The following is a 20,603-nucleotide window of genomic DNA, read 5'->3' as shown; positions in this document are numbered from 1 at the left end:
AATAGTACAAATTTGAGATTGGGATAGCCTTAGGATGTTTTTTGGTCATTGTTTTGAAAGAGTGTCTTGCTATAGCTCAGGCTGACCTTAAAGACCTTTGTCTTGCTGGGTTGTGGTGGTGCACGCCTTTAAGCCCAGCACTCAGAAGCAGAGGCAAGCAATCTCTGTGAGTTTGAGGCCAGCCTGGTCTACAGAGAGAGTTCCAGGGCAGCCAAGGCTACTTAGAGAAACCCTGTCTTGAAAAAGCAAAAGAAGAAACAAGCAAACAAACAAAAACTCCAAAACAAAAATCCACTTCTGTCCTCGTGCTTACCCTCCTGAGTGCTAGGATTATAGAAACACCACACCAGGCTGCCTGTTTGTCTTTTCTTTCTTTCTTTCTTTCTTTCTCTCTTTCTTAGCAAAGTCTCACAAAGTCCTGACTGGAACTTGGTAGGTGGACCAGGCTGTTTTTGAATTCACAAAAGTCTACCTACTGGGATTAAAGGGTGACCACCATGCCCAGTTTAAACTGTGCAACCTTTGGAAATATCTATTTATTTATTCATTTATTTGTTCCTCCCTCCCTTCCTTCCTTCTTTTCTTTCTTTCTTTCTTTCTTTCTCTCTTTCTTCCTTCCTTTCTTTTTTTTTGTTTTGTTTTTTTCCAGACAGGGTTTCTCCGTAGCTTTGGAGCCTGTCCTGGAACTAGCTCTTGTAGATCAGGCTGGCCTCTAACTCACAGAGATCCGCCTGCCTCTGCCTCCCAAGTGCTGGGATTAAAGGCATGCACCACTATTGCCTGGCTTGGAAATATTTCTTAACCTTCCTGAGCCACCATTTCTTCATCTACAAGTATTGGAATAGTAATAGCTAATTTGCTAGTACCAATGTACAATATGATGTGATGATATTATATTAGTGCTTAATATGGTGCACGCTCCTATTCCCTTTTTTTGTTTTTTTGAGACAATGTTTCTTTGTATAGCCTTGGCTGTCCTGGAACTCACTCTGTAGACTAGGCTGTCCTTGAACTCACAGAGATCCTCCTGCCTCTGCTGGGATTAAATGTATGCATCACTACCGCCCAGCGTTCCTATTTTTTATAAGCATTTTTTGTTTTGTTTTGCTTTTTTGAGACAAGATTTCTCTGTGTAACAGCTCTGGCTGTCCTGGAACATGCTCTATAGACCAGGCTGGCCTCGAACCCAGAAATCTGCCTACCTCTGCCTCCTGAGTGTTGGTTCTAAAGGTGTGTGCCACCACTGACTGGCTATACGCAAATTTGTATTTATTTTGTGTGAGTCTATGTGTGTCATGCATTTAGGGAAGTTAAGTCTCTGCTACCGTATGGATTCCAGGGACAGAACTCGGTTTCAGACTCGACATCAAGCACCTGCTGAGCCATAGTTTCTTCATGAAAACTACATTAAGAATTATAGCCAAAGTCGAAGAATGCAATTCAGATGGTAATGTGTTTGTATAGCATACATGTGTTGTGTAGCAGTCTCCTCTGAGATTGAATCTGGAAGTTTTGTGAGCCAGAAGATAAATAACACAACACAACTTCAGGAAGTTCCTGAAACTGACCAGATTCACTAAGCCCCTCCCTCACACAATTAAACAATGGATGCTGAAAGTCACTTATAGGCAGGCCAAGTTACAATGAAGATTCTGAGAACAGAACAGCTGCCTGGAAGAGACTTAGGCCAACTGAGTCCCATGGAAAGAACACTCTCTGATCTGCTGAGCTGCCTGAAGGCTGTGCTGCAGGTTCCCAGCTTTTGCAAGCTATTACTGGTGCAGGGACGGGCTTTGGTGATGCAGCTTTGAGTTGTTTCTGCATCCATAAGTAACCCGCCTCTCACCCATATTCTGGTAAGTAACTGTAGTAATTAGGGCAGGCGGGGCTGCGTCCCCAGCACCCCGGCTGCCTGCTCGGCTAGCTTATGCCCCGAAATAATTACACGGACACTGTATTCTTTTAAACACTGCTTGGCCCATTCTCTTCTAGGCTAATTCTCACATATTAATTTAGCCCATTTCTAATCATCTGTGTGTAGCACCCCAAGGTGCGCTTACCAGGAAGATTCTAGCCTATGTCCATCCTGGGTCTGAGCTTCATCCCGGGAGCGGAGCATGGCATCTCTCTCAGGCGTCTACTCCCGAGAGGAGAGCTGTGTGGAGACTCTGAGCTCACTTCCTCTTCCTCCCAGTATCCTGTTCTGTTTACTCCACCTATCTTCTAACCAATAAAATGGGCCAAGGCAGTTCCTTTATTAGCCAATGACCTTCCTCCATCAAGTAACCCCAATAAAATTCATTGGTTCATTAAGGTGGACTTTGGTGGTGTCTGTGCTTTGGTCTGTCATGGGCTCCCTATCTGGGGTGAGTAGATGTGTATGTTGCACCTCCCCATGTCTATTTCTGCGAAGAGACACCATGACCAAGGCAATTCTTATAGAAGAATACATTTAATTTGGGGCTTGCTTATAGTTTCAGACGTTTAGGTCATTTTCACCATGGCAGAGAACATGGCTGCACACAAGATGCAGTAACTGAGAGATGCATCCTGCATCCTGATCTGCAGCGGGAGAGAGAGAGGCTGACTAGGCCTGGCATGGGCTTTTGAAAACTCAAAGCTGGTGCATTCTTAGTGACATTTCCTCCAACAAGTTCACACATTGTAACCCTTCTAAACTCAAACAGTTCCACTCCCTGGAATTAAGCATTCAAATATATGAACCTATGCAACCCCCCCCCCGTTTTTGGTTTTTTTTTTGAAACAGGATTTCTCTATGTAGCCCCGACTGTCATGGAACTTGCTTTGTAGACCAGGCTGGTTCTGAATTCAGATTCACCTGCCTCTGTCTCCCAAGTGCTGGGACTAAAGGTGTGAAATATTACTACTGCCAGCACCAGCTTGCCCAATGGGGCCATTCTATTCAAAGCACCACATCCCAGGAAAAGTCTTGTTATGCCACAACATGAAACCCTGGTTTTGATCTCCAGTGCCACAGAAAAGTGGGCAATAGTAGTACAGGCTTGTAATACTGTCATTCAGGAGGCAAAGACTGGCAGAAGAGAAGATGAAGGCCATCTTTGACTACATAGGGAGTTGGAGGACCGCCTGGGGTACATGAGACCCCTGCTTCTCAAAAGTAAATGTTTGACACCTGCCTGGTCTACGTAGAGAGTTCCAGGCCAGCCAGGACAACATAAGACCTTGTCTCAAAAAATTAAACTCACGTTGGATGGCGGTAGTACATGCAAACAAAATATTTATACACATACAATAAAGTAGGCTAAAATTAAAGCAGGGTGGGGAGAGCTGGAGACATAGCAGCTCACAACATCTGATACCCTCTTCTGACCTCTGGCACCATGGACTAATGTGGTATATATATTTATATGCAGGTAAAACAACACTCATACACATAAAACAAAAATAAATATATATATTTTTTCAAGACAGGGTTTCTCTGTGTATCCCTGTCTGTCCTGGAACTCACTCTCTAGATCAGGCTGGCCTCGAACTGTTTTAGTCTGAGGTTCCACTCCCCAACTACCTAGAAATTGTCTTTTTTCTCTTTTATTACATATATTTATCTGTTTTGTGTGCTGTGTGGGTGCACACATGTGATGGCAAGAGTGTGGAAGTCAGAGGAGGACTGTGAGGCATTGCTTCTCTTCCTCCACCACTTAGGTCCCAGGGATCGAACTCAGGTCTTCAGGCTTGGCAGCAGGCACCTTTACCTACTGAGCCCTCTCACCTGCCCTTTTTCTTTCTCTTTTCCTTTCCTTTTTGAGACAGGGTGTCAGAAAGCCCAGGCTGGCTTCAAAGTTGATTGGTAGATAAGGCTGGCCTTGAACTCCCGAGTCTCAAACCTCCACTTTCATGTACCTCTGACATGTACCCAGTTTTGTGCAGCACTGGGGATCAAATTCAGGGCTTTATAAAGGTTAGTCTACATTGAGCTATTTCCATAAGCAGATTTTTTTTTGTATTTTGAGATAAGGTCCATGTAACCTAACTGACCTCAAACCTACTGTGTAACTGAGAATGACCTTGAACTTGTGATCTTGTCTTCACCTCTCAAGTGCTAGTACAAACACGTACTGACATACTTAACTCCTATAGATATTCTTATAGTTTTTTTTAGATAGTGCCTTTAGAAAGATTTGTTTTATGTGTTTTGCTCAAGTGTATGTCTGTGTACCACATGTGTGCCTGGTGCCCATGGAAATCAGAAGAGGACCTTGGATCTCCTTGAACTGGATGGAGTTATGAACACTTCGGAGTTGCCATATGGGTACTGGGAATTGAACCCAGGTCCTCTGCAAAAACAAGTGCACTTAACCACTGAGACATCTCTTCTGCTCTCTTATAAATATTGTTTCTGTTTTTGTCGTTGTTGTTGTTTTGTTTTTGTTTTGAGACAAGGTCTGTCCACATAGTCTTGCCTTTCCTGGAACTCACTAGTAGACCAGGCTGGTCTTGAACTCACAGAGACCTCATGCTTCTACCTCTCCAGTGCTGGGATTAAAGGGGTGTACCACCGTGCCAACCTCTCTAAAAGATATTCTTAACCATTTAGAGAGACACACAAGGCCGGCCACACTCTGGCTACAGTTTGTCTTTCCCTCTGCGGTAGCCATTCCATTTCTTAGATCCTCCATGACAGATTATTTATCTGACTCTGAAGACAGCACGCCTTTCAGATGTCTGCCGCCTGCTTTATTCTCCCTCACTTCAATGCCCCGATCCTTTCTTTGCTTGCCCTTTTAGGTTCAGCCTGGCCTAGTCTGGCAATCAAAGCGAGCTCAGGTCAGTAGAATTGTCTAGCCCCAGTATACTACAGGTCAGATCCAGCATTTAAACATTATGGAATCTGGAAATGAAGTGACCATCCCCCTCCAGCCTCCACTCTGTGCACCCAGGCTATCTGATTGAGCATCTGAGCCAGTTTGTGGTTGCCATGCCAATTCTCTATGGATACTGCGTCTTGCTCTGTAATCTCGACTCATTAGCTGCTGCTTTGACTACTGTCCGTAGTTCAGCTTGCTTCCATCCAGGAACCGACTCCGTCTTTCCCTGCAGCTTCTGGCATCTGCACACAAACACCTCTGAAAGGCCATAGATTCCTGCCACCCCACAAACAGCAGATAGCGAGTATGCCAAAAGATCTGCTCCTTGACCTTTCCTGTCCTCAAGAGAGAGACCTTCAATATTGATCCTTCGATGGGTCATGACCAAGTTTGCAACATCTCTGGACTTGGTTGTTTGAACTGCTGCCTGCTCCCTGGAGAACCCTTATTTTTGCCAAGATTTTGTTTTTGGTTTCAGACAGGGTCCTTGATAAGTAGCCCAGTCTTGACGTCTCACTCCTTCCTCAGCCTCCAGAGTGCTGGGTTTATAGATGTGTGTCAAATCTGGATTTATACCACCAAATTTTTTCTTTGTCTTCCTCTTCCTCCTTTGACAGCGTCTCTTTGTAACCTTGGCTGTCCTGGAACTCACTCTGTAGACCAGGCTGGCCTGGAACTCACAGAGAGATCTGTCTGCCTCTGCCTCCCGAGTGCTGGCATTAAAGGTGTGCTTTAATCCCAGCTACAGAGTCAAATTCTTTGCATAAACTTCAGCCTGGCTGAACTGGATTTCCTCCTTTCTGGCTCCTGTGGAGTTCTAATACACACTTTCTAGGTGCCTTTGAAACTATTTTACATTTATAACTTGATTTCTTTTAACGTTCTTATTGATTTTTTGACAGGGTCTCATACAGCCCAGACTGGCCTCAAACTCCCTATTTAGCCAAGGCTGGACCTGAACTTCTGCCCCCACCTTCTAAGTGCTGAGATTGCAGGTATGCCACCACTCCTAACTCATTACCTTGATAATTTTTAAAGATTTCTTTTAAATTATCTATTTTTATTTTTATTTTATGAGCATTGAGGTTTTGCCTGCAAGTAAGTCTGTATGAGGGTGTTAGATCCCCTGGAACTAGAGTTCCAGACAGAGGGGGTGCCATGTGGGTGCGGGGAATTGACCCTGAGTCCTCTGGAAGAGCAGCCAGTACTTTTAACTGCTGAGTCATCTCTCATTATCTTTATTTTTATAATCAGTTTTTGAACACAACTTGTTTGATTCTCAAAAAAATAAATAAATAAAAATCAAAGCCTAGCTGGTTGTGGTTGTTGTGCACACCTTTAATCCTAGTACTTGGGAGGCAAAGACAGGCGGCTCTCTGTGAGTTCGAGTCCAGCCTGGTCTACAGAGCGAGTTTCCAGGACAGCCAGGGCTGCTACAAAGAGAAACCCTGTCTCGAAAAAACAAAACAACCCTGTGAAAGACAGTAGTTATTATGTACTCTATACTGCAGCTATAAATACTGAGACCTACAAGTGGCGAAGGGGTCAAGCACACCAGTGGAAAGCCCAGTCTCCTAACTCCAGCACCCTCTTCGTTATCCAGCCCACTCAGAACATCATGAACTATACGTACTAAGCCCTCAGTGTGTTTCCCTCAAATGAAACCATCAGTCCCGGGGCAGCCTCTCCCACTACGTTTTTGAGACTTGCCTCTTGGAGCTCCTTTCAAGATTCTTCCTTCAGCCTGTTTCCACCTGGTTAACAGGACACAAGAATCCCGTGTCCTAACCTCTCTCTGGTTCCTAATGCCTGATATTTGTTTTCCCACCTTTGCCCCACAGAGGTAGCCTCCATCTGGAAATGGAATCTTCTTTTCCTTCGTTTTTTTTTTTTTAACAGGAGCTCTCTAGCCAGCCCTGGCTGTCCTGAAACTCTTTATACAGACTAGATTGGCTTGAAACTCACAAAGATCCACTTGTCTTTGTCCTCTGCCTCCCAAGTGCTGGGATTAAAGGCGTGCGCCACCACACAGGGTTTGGGATTGGAACAGTAGATTTCCGACATGATGAGCAGTTTATCCTTTCTTGCTCGGACACAGGTGTGAGGGTCCCGCAGGGACTAGGATTAATTAATTGTGTTGGGGACAGAACCAAGGCAAGCATATTAGAAACCCACTCTACTAACTGAGCTACATCCCCGCCCCCAGGGTGGAATTTTGTAAAAGAAAATCTTTCTCTTGAGGACCTTTTGCACAAAGAGGAGATGGTCTACGCTTGTTGCATCGTGGGAAAAGGGGATGGATTTCTATGGGAAGAGGAATTTTGCAGGCCTCGTGTCAGGCACATAAGGACCTCTCCACTGACAGAGTGTGATGTTAGTTTCTAAGGAGAAAGGAGACTTCGTATAGGATGGGAGTGGTTTTGCTGTTGTTCCTGGGGTAGGGTCTTACACCATAGCCCAAGCTGACTTGGCACTACATACCTCAGGTTGGCCTCTGATTTGCCTCAATCTTCCTGCTTCCACTTCCTGAGCGATGGGATTACAGACAAGTACCCTGCTTGTTTCCTGGTTTTGTATTTTATGCTTTCTCTTAGAAAGGAAAAATTGACTGACAGAGGGAAAACAATTCTGATGAGGTCACACCTGATTTTCTTCATTTCTGGTGTTGTTTCCTCCATGTTACTCTGAGAGGAAGTGGCCAATGCTCTGTCCAGCTCAGAGATGGGAAAGCTGAGGAGGAAAACTTGCTGTGGGGGAGGGCTTGGACCCTGAGGCACCCTTTGTGTGGGCAGTGGCAGTGGGGGAAAGCCCTGTGAGGCTGGGGAGGGGTCCTTAAGAAACAGACAAATATGGGAGGGAGGATGAGAGGTGTGGGCCAGCCCTTGTGTGCACACAGGGAGACAGGCTTGGGAAAGGACACACCTTGCAAATAGAGACACAGCTAGGATTTGAACTCTGCTTTGTCAAGTTCCAAGCCTGGAGCTTTTCCTCCAGTAGTTGACAGGGGGAGGAGGGTCCTGGCAAGGAAACTTCTGTTGGACATGCCTGACCTCTGATGGAGTCCTGGGGGGCATGGATTCAGAGAGGAAAAAGGGAGGGACACTGGAGAGACAGATGGAATTAGAGGCCATATCCAGAGGAAAGAGAGGTCAGGGGCTTGCAGGGCACCAGAGGGTGAATGTCCAGGGAGGAAGGGGATGGCTGTCTCAGAAGTGTAGCAGAAGGGCCTAGCTATCTGAGGTAGCCAAGAAAAGTATACCACACTCTCATCCTCTTTCTCTCTCTCTCTCTCTCTCTCTCTTTCTCTCATCCTCTCTCTCTCTCATCCTCTCTCTCTCTCTCTCTCTCTCTCTCTCTGTCTCGATGGTTCTGTAGCATTTATTTCTTGTCTCTCTAGAAGAGGCTGTCATTTATTCTTAAAACAAAAGAAAGGAGGCATGTGAATTAGATACCAGTAGGCTATAAACAATGAAAAAGAAAAGAAATAAGTAAACAAACAAGCCAGAATAAGAATAAGAACAAGCTGGAGAGATGGCTCAGTGGTTAAGAGCATTGACTGCTCTTCCAGAGGTCCTGAGTTCAATTCCCAGCAACGTATGTGGCTCACAACCACCGGTAATAAGATCTGGTGCCAACTTCTGTCTGCAGGCATACATGCAGGCAGACCACTGCATACATAATAAATAAATAAATAAATCTTTAAAAAAAAACAAAAAAAACAAACAAACAAAAAAAAAAGAATAAGAACAAGACGGCTCCATGGGTGGCTTTGCCAGGCTCCTACTTGCAGCTTCAAGGGAAGGCACTCTTCCTTCTGCCCTTTTCTTTTCTTGATCAGCAAAATGCCAACCAAGGCCTGCTTATCCAGGGGGAGGTCAGAAAGGAGGGTGCAGGAGAAAGAACTTCAACAAACACTCAAAGCACCTCTTCATTTACTGTAAAATCCTGTTTAATGTGTAACATTTGCCCAGAGAGAGAGAGAGAGGCCTTGGGAACTGGGGCCTGGGGGTAGCCCTGAACAATCTCCCTCCAGTTTATCTGCCTGCTTCTCCCTCTCTAACTCCCTCACATGGTCTTCTTCTCCTGGCCCGCCCACCGCAGACAACAAGGCAAGCACCGTTCTTCCTTTTCCTGTGCTCGTTCCCCTCCCTTCTCCACCCACGATGCAGAGCCCCTCCTCCATTCCGCTTGCCCACGTCCCTCCCCACTGATGTGACTCCCGAAGTGGGGTACCTGACAGCATGGGGGTTAAGATTAGCTTCATAATTGGAAACACCGACAGAGCATCTCATCTCCTCAGGGAGAGGGAGAGGGAAGAGGAAGGGGTCCAGGCAGAAAGAGCTACCCACACCCTCAGTAACCTTGAGCCCTGCTGCAGAGGTGGCTCTCCACTCCCCAGCAGGCTAGTTCTTAGACAGAAGGCTCTCCGAGGAAGGGAGTAGGGAGAGAAGGAAGGTTTTGATAGAGTAATCCCTAGCAGGCAGAGGCCTGCTCACCGGCATAGGAAAAGGAGGGGCAGGCCAGGGCCGGGTGAGGAAGGGGTGGGATGGGAGGTTGCCTGGTACATGGGCATCAGCAGGCTGAGCATCGGTCGCCCTTCTCAGCCAGCCCGGCCCCGCTGCCAGGGCTGCGGCGCAGTATGTCTTTCAGAGAGCCATCCTGCTCGCTCAGCAGCTTGTTGATCTCATTCTGCTTGTATTCAGGTGAGAGGCGGTGGCCGAAGCCTGAGCCCTTGCGGGAGGGCGGATTGGAGCGGCGCTGAGCACGGCGGGCACAGGCCCGGATGATGAGGTACACCACCTCTGCCACGTTGAGGATAATGCAGATGCCGGAGGCGGCGAGCATAAAGACAGTGAAGACGGTTTTCTCGGTGGGGCGGGACACAAAGCAGTCCACTGTGTTGGGGCAGGAGTAGGCCTCACACTTGACCAGTCGCACCATGGCATAGCCGGGTAGAGTAGATAGAAGACATACATGAAGACTGCCTCGAACAGCAGCCGGAACACCACGCTGATGATATAGGTCCACCACAGTGTCCCTGAGATGTGGACCTTGTGCCTCTTCACCTCTTCCAGGTGGAGGGGGTCCCCGAGCCCCTCGAGTCGTAGCATTTTCTTTTCCATGTGCTGTTGGTGAGCCACGTGCATTGCCACGAGGAGAGCTGGGGTGGAAACCAAGATAAGCTGCAGGGACCACAGGCGCACGTGGGAGATGGGGAAAAACTGGTCATAGCAGACGCTATTGCAGCCAGGTTGGAGGGTGTTGCAGATGAAAGAAGATTTCTCATCGCCCCACACACTTTCCGCAGCCACCACCAGCACCATGATTCGGAAGATGAAGATAACCGACAGCCATACTCGGCCGATGGCGGTAGAATGCCGATTCACGCCACTGATCAAGGTGTACAAACCCGTCCAGTTCATCCTGCCTCATTCACACCTGTGAGACAAGAGGCAGGAAGCAAACTGTCAGAAGGTTAGGGCAGGAAGCTGGGCAAAGTAATGCTGCCTCCCCTGCCCCCATCTCTTCCAAGAGCCGGTGACGGGAAAGCAAGGAGAGTCATAGCTTTCCTCATCCATCCCTCTTGGCGCCAAGCTTTCCTTCTCATTCGCTTGACTTGACCTCTCTGAGTCCCATCCCCTTTCTTCACATACATCCAGCATTCTTTCCTTTTGAGTCCCTCGCTTCACCAGGCCTGTCTAGTTCTGCTCTTAGCCAGCTCTTCTGGCTCCCCTCCCCCAGCTAGCTACTTTGCTCCTAACTTATGGCAAACCCAGAAAGCCCGGTTACCTCGGGGAGCGCCTATCCTTGAGGCCACCCAGACAGCTCCCCTATGGTCTCATGTCTGTGTAGGGGGAGTGGTCCCTGTGGTCGCGCCTGCGTCCCAATTCATCGCCTCCCGGTGCTGGAGAGTCATATGCTGCTTTATACCCAGTGTCTGTACAATGGGACCTTTGTGGGGCGCTGAACAACACCCTTTAGAATTCAGATCAAACGCCCTGACTTCCGCCCACCCTACACACAGAGCACTTGTGTCCCAGCGCCGGACACCCAGCCTTCACCCACCTGTTCTGTGCCCGCCCGGTCCATCGCCGCACCCGCCCCATGGCCCTACCAGAATAATGGCTCTGGGGGAGGGAGATAGAACACAGACAGGTGCATGGAAGATGGGACCCCAGGGAGCCAGGAGTCTCTGGACTAAAGCCCTCTTCCATATTTCTACCAGAAACAAGAGTCAGCAGGAGTTTTCCTAGTCTTGGGTCCCCTTCCGGGTATGAATGTGCCAGAAGGGAGGAAACGTGGGGCATAGAGTTTATCAAGCCAGGAAGTGCAGTAATCACTTCCCCAAGCGTTCTTCCTTTTGACCCATTCAACAATCCTGTTATCCACTCAAAGTCACCTGGCTAAAAAGATGAAGTACAAAGGAGTCTGAAGCAGACTAGAGTCTCACAGCAGCAGGCTCCTTGCGCTTTTGCAGATGGTGCCAGTCAAAGAAAAAGCTAACCATTAAAGAAAAAAGAAGGCGAATTTGATGTCACCCTGAAACACACAAAAATAAGGAAGCTGTCCAGCAAACTCTGACTATCCTTAAACTGCAGGAAAGGGACCCTTCTCCAGGGGGTAGGCAGGTGGGCTCATGGTGAGAACAAGCCGAGTGATAAAGCCATCAGGCAAGTAGCAGGTTAGACAAAGAATTATGCACGGGTCATGTAGCTTCTGTTTGCATCCTGACTCTTCACCTTGGGCTATTTACTGACTTTCCATGGGCCTGCTTGCTCATCCGTTAATGGCGCCCATGCCCAGGGTTGCCACGGGTGTCAATGAAGATACCTGCTCCAGTTTCTCAGGTGGTTATAAAGGGGTTAAGAACTGTCTCTGGAAGAGGAAACAATACTGCCTTAGGCAGCCAAATGGTCCGCTAAGCCCACATTTCTCCTTTTTCTCTCCAGTAATGTGTAACCACCTAGAGTATCTGCCATAGAACAGACAGCTCAGTTGCTGCCCTGGCCCCAGTGTCAAGTGCATATTGTAACCTCCTGCTTATGAGTCTGCCAATGATTCTAGGGAGGAAATTCTCCTCTCTCCCTTAGGCAGACAAAGAAGGCCTCTCCCCACCTCCCACCACTTCTGCCATTGAAGTTGAAAGGAGATTGTGTTAGAGGCAGGGAGCTGGATGAGAGCACCTCAGGCCTGGACCTACAGAAATACAGCAAACGCAGTGCATTTTCGGCCTTACCCAGGGCACCTCCACAACAGGGGTGGCTGGTGCAGGAAGAAGCCTTGTAATCACTTCTGGGTGCCTCTCTTGGTTATAGAGGGAAGAGGCAGTGAAATAGTTACTGGAAATGTTGGGGAGTGAGAGAAAAGAAACAGGAGATCAGGGCAGGTGGTATACACCTGTAGTTGGGCTATCTGGGGTGTGAGGGTTAAGGGAGGAGGCTCACAGGTGGCACACGCCAGTATTCTGGCTATCTGGGGTGTGATTGGTTAAGGGAGGAGTCTCACAGGTGGTACACACCTGTATTCTGGCTATCTGGAGTGTGACAGTTAAGGGAGGAGGCCCACGAGCTCAGAAGCTTTAGACTAAGGCAAGGTACGACAATGCACACCTGTAATCTCAGCACTTGGAAAGTAGAGGGTCAAGAGGTCAAGGCCAGCCTCGGTTACACTGTGATCTTAAGGCCAACCTGGATTACATGTGGCCATGTTTTAGCACACAAACACACACAGAGAAGCTCACGCAAATATTAAAAAAAAAATGAAAACAAGCAAGAGTTCTAGTCCAGTCTATACAACTTAGGGAGGTCCAGTCACAAAAATAAAGCAAGAGGAGAGGAAGAAGGAACAGCCTACGGGACATGAGTTACTTCTCTACATAATGTTTCTTCTTCATTAAGGTTTTTTTTTTGTTTTTTTATAAAGGGCTTGTCAGGCATGGTGACACAGATCTTTAATCCCAGCACTCAGGGAGGTAAAGACAGGCAAATTGCTTTGAGTTTAAGGCCAACCTAGTCTACATAGTGAGTTCTAGCAAGGACTACAAAGTGAGACTTCCCTTGTCTCAAAAACCAAAAAGAGTGGGTTGTGGTAGTTTACACCTTTATTCCTAGCACTCAGGAAGCAGTGCAGAAAGAAAGGTCTCTAATGAATTTGAGGTCTGTCTTATCTACAGTGAGTCAGTGAGTTCCAGGACAGCTAGGGCTATATAGAAAGAGCCTGTCTCAATCCTCCCACCTCTAAAATAATAATAATAATAATAATAATAATAATAATAATAACAACAACAATAATAATAATAATAAAGGAGGGATGGAGGGAGGAAAATGTTTTTGCCAATAAAATGTTTTAGGCTTCGCAGACTGAACGTAGGTACTTGGATCAGTGGTAGAGGACTTGCTTTGTGTGCACACAGCCCTGGGAGTGAGGAGTAACCTGGGCTAGCAAGATGGTTCAGTGAGTAAGGGTGCTTGCTGCCAAACTCGATTACCTGAGTCTGATACCAGAATCTACGTGGTGAAAGGACAGAACTGACTCCTGTAAGCTGTTCTCTGACTTACACGCAAGAGTGAGCACACACGTGCACACATAAATGTAATTAAAAAACCCCCAACTCCTGCAGGAATAAGCATTTGCCAAGTATGTATTAATCATGTGCCAAGCCCTTGAACGTGTGCTTTCTCCAGTGAGCCTCAGAACAATCAGCAGGCCAGAGCACTTGTTGGGCAAGCCTGATGACCTGAGGAAAGGATCACTTCCTGAAAGTTGCCCTCTGATTTCCACGTGTGCCCGGACACTGACGCAACCACACTGACATCCGTTCACATTATAAATGCACATGCAAATAGGCTAACAATATAAAAGAAAAAGATTAAGGAAGATCTTGGGGAGGTGGGATGTTATTTTCAGCCTCTTGTCATGGAGGAGGAGACTGAGGCAGAAAGGGTCATCCCCGCCGGGCGGTGGTGGGGCACGCCTTTAATCCCAGCACTTGGGAGGCAGAGGCAGGCGGATCTTTGTGAGTTCGAGGCCAGCCTGGTCTACTAGAGCTAGTTCCAGGACAGGCTCCAAAGCTACAGAGAAACCCTGTCTTGAAAAACAAAACAAAACCAAAAAAAAAAAAAAAAGAAAGGGTCATTCCCTAGGACCGTGCAGTCACAGAGATGGCCTTTGAGGGAGGTAGGGCTGACATGAGAGTCCACATTTTGTCCATAGCTTTTTTTTTTTAAATTGTTAAGTTCTACCTTTTTTTTTCTCTCTCTGTAAATGCTACGGCATCTTACAGAGTCACCACTTTTCTTTCCATGTTGGTTCAGGGCCGAGAAGATTCAAAGCTTCCTTCCCAGGGTTCCTCTGGCCTCCTGATTTGGCTCATTTTTCTTTTCTCAGGCTGTTCCCATGAACCCCAAAGCAAACATAGGTGTTTTCTCTCTATTTCCCCTCAGAGGTGCCCCATAAACCTCCTGGTCAACCTCAAATTTCTAGGTCCTTCTAAGAAATTCTTTGCCTCTTACTTGGAGTTTTCTGGGACACAGCCAGTAGCTCCCTTTGGGACCTCTGAGAACCCTTATGTGGGCACTGGGGTTTCAATTTTTGCTTTGTCTATGTCAACACCAGTACCTCAAGGCTGCATTTTAAAAACATCCAGAGGAGTGACCTGATTTTGAAATCCAAACTGTTTTCCTGACTTTAGGTTAAAGTCCAGCTATTGATATGGTTTGAGTTGCAGCAGGCATGATTTGCTCTGTGTTTAATTAGATAGGGTTTCTGAGGCCTTGTCAGGCTTTGAATTCCAGTTTGCCCAGCACTTGAGCACAGAACAAAAGCAGGAGCTCACAAAAAGTTCTGTAATGTCATCCCCATTTTTCAGACCAGAAAGTTGAGGCAGAGAGAGAGAGAGAGAGGGGGGGGGGGGTTCAGTAACTTGCTTCACTGGCAATTGCCCTACTGCCAACTAATGGAATCAGATTGCAAATTGATTTTCCTCTGACCTCAAAGCTTTTGCGCAGAGCGCTGCTTCTGAGGGCCCCTCTTCTGAAGGAATGTTTGCTCTGAGACAGGGCACACAGCCCCAAAGCCGTACTCCTGTGCGTGTTGGCATGTGTGTGCACACGTGATGCATTTATCACCTCAGTCTCCCTTCCTACCCTGTCACTCTTTCCACCTGCATGTGACTCCTTGTGTTTTGTGGGTTTGGACAACGCGACGCTGGTGGGACTGGATGAGGTTACTATACTCAGGCCCAGACACCAGGGTTGAGGATGTGGTTCAGCTGGTAGAGTACTTACCTAGTTGGCAGGAGCCCTGAGTTCAATCCCCAGAAGTGGTAGTACTTGTGTATTTGTTCCCAGTTCTGTGGAGGTGGGAGCAGAAGGATCAGGAGTTCAAGGTTATCCTCAGCTACTTAGTAAGTCTGAGGCCAGCCTAGGCTACATAAGATACTATTTCAAAAGCAAACAAGAAAAAGAAAAAAAAATTAACCCAAACTCTATGTTCTTTCCTGTCTCACAGGCCACCCATAGTTAGGAAGGGACTTCCTTTTGAATTTGGGGGCGCTTTCCTCAGGGTGGTGTGATTAAAGCCAGCCTCACCTGTCTCTGTCTCTTTCCCTGTTATCTTCACGCCTCCACCCTGTGGTTCTCTAGAATCTCGGGTACTGACTTAATCTCCACCCCGTCATCCATCTGTCATGGTCAGGCTTGCTCACCATGACCAGTCTAGTGCGTTCACTCCCCCCCTCTCCCGTAGCCTCTTCAGAAGGCTTCTGCTGACATTCCTTTTCTTTTCAATGCTTGGCTTATTGCTATGTGCTCCTCCATCATCCACTTCACTTGCTAGTGTTGTTTGGGCTCATTGTGACGGCCACCATTTATAGAATGCTCCCCGAATATCAGAAATTGCATACTCATGAACTCTCATCCTCCGAACAACCCCAATTCACACATGTAACCGATTTAGTCTCGAACCCACAATCCTCATGCCTCGAGTCTTCTGAGAACCGGGATTATAGACATAAGCCGCTATGCCTGGCAAACACTCTAACTCATTACACAGCCGGTAAACAAGTGGTAAAACTCAGATTGCAAAGCATATTGGCCCCTCTTCCCAGACTGGGTCCCTTACCGATGGTTTCTGCCTATTAAAACTTCTTTTGTGGCTGGGCTGGTTGGTGCATGCTTTTAATCCTAGTACTCACTCAGGAGATAGAGGCAGGAGGATCTGAGTTGAGCCCAGACTGGTTCATATAGCAATTTTAAGGCCAGCTAAGGCTACATAGGGAGATCCTGTCTCAAAAACAAAACAAAACAAAACAAAACAAAACAAAACCTTTTGTGTATGTTCTCTTTCCCCCATCTCATTCTCTAAGTCCGTGGATTCTGCCATGCCATTCCTGACAGCTGGAATGACTTTTTAACAGCTGGGAGCCACCCTTCTAGTAAATCCTCAAACCATCAGTTACCAAGTCCAGCTTGAGCTTGCCTGCCCCCCACACAAGCAAATGGAAAGGCATGCTCCCACATCCTTGGCCCTGTTAGCAGGCCCATGTCAGATTCGTGCCTGTTTTACCTTGTGGCCCAGAAAAGAAAGCGGCATGTGGCATTGTCTGACAGTCCCACAGAACCCTGACCCTGCATGCCAGAGAATGTCTTGGAAAAGCAAACTTAGCCACCTTATGTTTCAAGTTCTTCAAGTCTGTCTTCCTGGGACTCTGACCCTATGGGCAAGAGAAGAATCTTTGGCTTAGAAAAAGGAGAGAGAAGAACACAGAGCCTGGAAAGAAGGTAGGAGTTGGAGGCTGAAGAGAGAATCTAAGCAGCCTGGGCACCTGGCAGGAGGACGCCATCCCAGCTCAGAAGGAAGCACAGAAAGGCCCCAAGTGGCTGAATGCTGAAGTCAGAAGATAAGACCCAGGCTTCTCTCCAGCCAGCATTTCGACCCCAGCACCATATCAGTCCACCGTAGCCCCCCTCCCTCCCCACACTCCTCACCTCCCAGGCACTGCCACACCTGGTTGCAGCTACCTTTTCCCAGGGAATGTATGCAGGCGTGTCTGTTCAATGCCACTAGGTACTGTCAAAGCCCAGCCCAGGGGAGGGACAATAAGTCCAGGACCGGAGCTTTACGTGGCCCATAGCCCAAGAGGAAGCAGAGAAACATTAACCAGCCCCACCCCTGTCCCACACACAATCATTAAACAAGATTGATCCCTGAGCTCCCAATGGATTTGGACCTAGAGTTCTTGCCCTGTTCCAGAGGAAGAGAAGCATCACTGTCACCAGAATGTCATGTTGGGCCCTATCTGAGGTACTGAACTGGACTTGACTCTGTTACACCCCTCAGCTCTGCCCGACTCTCGGCCTTTAGGGGGCCCACTGTGTGGGCAAGCAGCAGAGAGGACTCTGGTGCTGGATGCCATCTCTTCTAGATCCCAGCCTCTAAAACTATGGATAATTGAGAGGACAAAATGCCTGAGGTCAAAATGGAGGACGGCCTTGCTCCCTCCCGATATAGCAATACCAGGGTAGCATCTACTTACTGTCCGTGTACTTACTAGCTGGAGACAGACTACACTATTTCCAGTTACATACCAAAACCATAAAAACCTAGAAATTATCTTCTACTCTTGGGACCAAAGCAGTTATTCCACAAAGTGTGCCATCGGCAAGCCAGGACTCTTGGCAATCATTTAGGTAAACAGACAGTGTCAACCATTAACCGAAGGATCCATTTAGTCTCAAGGTCTCTACAGTGAAGGGCTCACCTGAGGACCCTGCTCATTCTGCAAACTGAACCACTGAGGAAACACTTGAAGTCAGCAGAACCAACTTCCTACCTTCTGATTGAACTCGCTGCCAGAAATCAAGCCAGGGCCCCAGCTTCCCTCAGCCAAATCTGAGTTATGCCAGATGTGTCAGCAGCTGAGTCTTTACTGATACCTACGGGGAAGCCAGCATGAGGCTACGTGCTGGGGTCAAGGGGGCAGGGGAAGAGAGAACATGCTGATTCTTAAAGTGTTTATTGAGCTGGAGGTGGGGCCCAGTGCATGTACTTAGCTTTGTGTTAAATGTCCAACACATCCTCAAACAAGCTAACGGAATTTAATAACCTCTTGAGGCTACGTGACCAAGACCAAAATGATTGCTTTGTGTTTTCTGGTAACATGGTTCCGATTCTGACTGGGAGGGAATTCAAAGGGGAAGAGAAGAAGAAACTGATATAGGGCTGGGTGTGGTGGTGGCACACACCTTTAGTCCCAGCATTTGGGAGACAGAAGCAGGCAGAGGCCGGCAGAGGCAGGCGGCCTGGTCTACAAAGTGAGTTCCATCCAGGACAGCCAGAGCTACACAGAGAAACACACCTCTCAGAGTGACTAAGATCAAAATTGCAGGTGACAGCTCATGCTGGAAAGGATGTGGAGCAAGGGGCACACTCCTCCATTGCTGGTGGAAGTATAAACTTGTACAACCACTATGGAAATCAATATAGGGGTTCCTCAGAAAATTGGGAATCAGTCTACCTCAAGACCCAGCTATACCAACCACTCTTAGGCATATACCCAAAGGACACTCCATTCCACCACAAGGACATTTTCTCAACTTTGTTCAGAGTAGCTTCATTTGTAATAGCCAGAACCTGGAAACAACCTCGACATCCCCCAACCAATGAATGGATAAAGAAAACGTGGTATGTTTATGCAATGGAATAATAGTCAGCTATAGAAAACAATGACCTCATGAAAGTCTTAGGTAAATGAATAAACTAGAAAATTAATCATCCTGAGTAAGGTAACCCAGATCCAGAAAGACAACATGGTATGTACTCACTCCTAAGTGGGTATAACCTGTAAAGATAACCAGGCTACAATCCACAGACCCGGAGAAGGGTGCAAGGATGGATGCGTGTTTCTCCCTGGGAAAGGGAACTAGAAGAGATTTCGTGGGTAGATGGGGGTGGGGGGATGGGAACAGGAGGGATCAGGTGTCAGTGGGGGAAGGTGGAGGGAGCAAATATGAGGAGAGATGAGTTTGAACTGGGGGGATTTGGGGGACTTTGTGGAAACCTAGTGCAGTGGGAACTCCCTGGAATCTACAAGGTAGTGCAGACTTGTGGGAGTGGCCAACCAATGGCCACTGGTCTAACTCATGGGCCTATGCCACAAGAGGCAGCCCCCTTTGATGGCCAGAAACCAAGGCTGGATAGCCCAGAGACATAGGCTAGAACCAAACACACTGGCAAAAAAAAGTCAATGAGTTGATTCCTAATGATAACCTTCTATACTCAATAGATCAGTGCCTAGCCCAGTCGTTGTCAGAGAGGCTTCCTCTGGGAGCTGATGGGAACAGACCAGAGATCCAAAGCCAAACATTATGCAGAGCTCAAGGAACCCTCCCCGCAGGAAGAAGTGGGGGGAAGGATTCTAGGAACCAGAGGGGTTGAGGACAACAGGAAAACACAACCCACAGAATCAACTAAGCCGGACTCACAGGGGATCAAAAAGACTGAAACAATCACAAAGCCTGCATGGGTCTGAGCTAGGGCCTCTGCATATGTGTTATGGTTGTATAGCTTGGTGTTCTTGTAGGACTGACTCCTACCAGTGGGAGTGGAGCTGTCTCTGACTCTTTTGCCTGCTTTTGAGACTCTTTTCCCCCTAGGGGGTTGCCTTGTCCTGCCTTAGAATAAGGGTTTGTGCCTAGGCTTACCATAACTTGTTATGCCAACTTTAGTTGATGCCCCTGGGAGGCCTGCTCCCTGAAGGGAAATGGAGGAGGAGTAGATCTGGGGGAGAGGAGAGATATAAGTGGTCCAACTGGGAGGAGTGGAGGGGGTGGGAAGCTGCAGTCAGTTGGGATATAAAATAGGAGAGAAGGATAAAAAAGAAAACTAGTAAGAAGAAACTGATATAGTCAGGGAAGGTTTCTTAGATGAGGCAAGGTTTGAACAGATAAGGAAAAGATGGGAAGGGAGAAGGTAGAGCTAGAATTCCAAGGAGGAGGAACTGCATGAGAAAAGGCACAGAGCAGAAATGAGCAAGGCTTACCTGTGGGACAGCAAGGAGCTGTCTTCCAGTCAGCCAGGGGTTCGGAGCACTGGCAGAATTTAAAGACATTTAGGGAATTCCTTTAGTGAGTGTCTATGGAAGTTGGTATATGACACCAAGCCAAAATCCCTGGGGTGCCATGAGGGTGATAAAAGTCATTTTGATTCTTAGTGATTTTTGCTCAGTATGGGCTAGAGTGGATGGAAGGGTAGCATTTTTTGAGTACTTAATGGCTGAATGGCAGTGTCCAAACTGTTTTTGCAAGTTCTATTTTGAGCCCCAAACTCATTCTGTGAAGCAATATTACTGTGTTATTGAGGAATTAAGGCACAGAGAGGAGCAGTAACATAGTAACATAGCTAAGATCTCTCGGCTAGTAAGTAACAAGGCTGGATTTGAACCCAGGCACTCTGGCATTAGCACTACACCAGAGTTGATGCGCTCTGCAGTTTCCATCAAGAACTGGCCTAAGAGGCTGGGAAGATGGCTCAGAGGTTAAGAGCACTGGATGCTCTTCTGAAGAACCTGGGTTTGATTCCAGCACCCATATTTCAGCTACCATCTGTAACTCCCAGTTCCAGAGGATTCAATGCCCTATTCTGACCTCCATGGGCATCAGGAACCCACATGTTATACAGAGACACGCAGGCAAAATGTCCATCAACATAAACTAGTTAAGAACAACAACAACAACAATAATTGGTGTAAGGGTCTGG

General features: G+C 47.4%; 1 protein-coding gene across 1 annotated transcript; it reads right to left on the bottom strand.

Moving 5' to 3' along the window:
• Nucleotides 1-9,385: 9,385 nt before the first annotated feature.
• Nucleotides 9,386-16,922, bottom strand: LOC121443302 (gap junction beta-1 protein-like). Its single transcript, XM_041645005.1, is given in 4 exon segments — nucleotides 9,386-9,799; nucleotides 9,802-10,286; nucleotides 15,134-15,198; nucleotides 16,835-16,922. Coding segments are annotated over 2 exon segments (849 nt in total). The 5' UTR covers nucleotides 10,271-10,286; nucleotides 15,134-15,198; nucleotides 16,835-16,922; the 3' UTR covers nucleotides 9,386-9,419.
• Between the last annotated feature and the right edge of the window lie 3,681 nt (nucleotides 16,923-20,603).

The sequence above is a fragment of the Microtus oregoni genome, unplaced genomic scaffold (assembly GCF_018167655.1).
Source record: "Microtus oregoni isolate MIOR12 unplaced genomic scaffold, Mior012 000104F_ref0000108, whole genome shotgun sequence".
NCBI classification, from domain to species: Eukaryota; Metazoa; Chordata; class Mammalia; order Rodentia; family Cricetidae; genus Microtus; species Microtus oregoni.
This window is presented reverse-complemented; position numbering and strand designations above follow the sequence as displayed.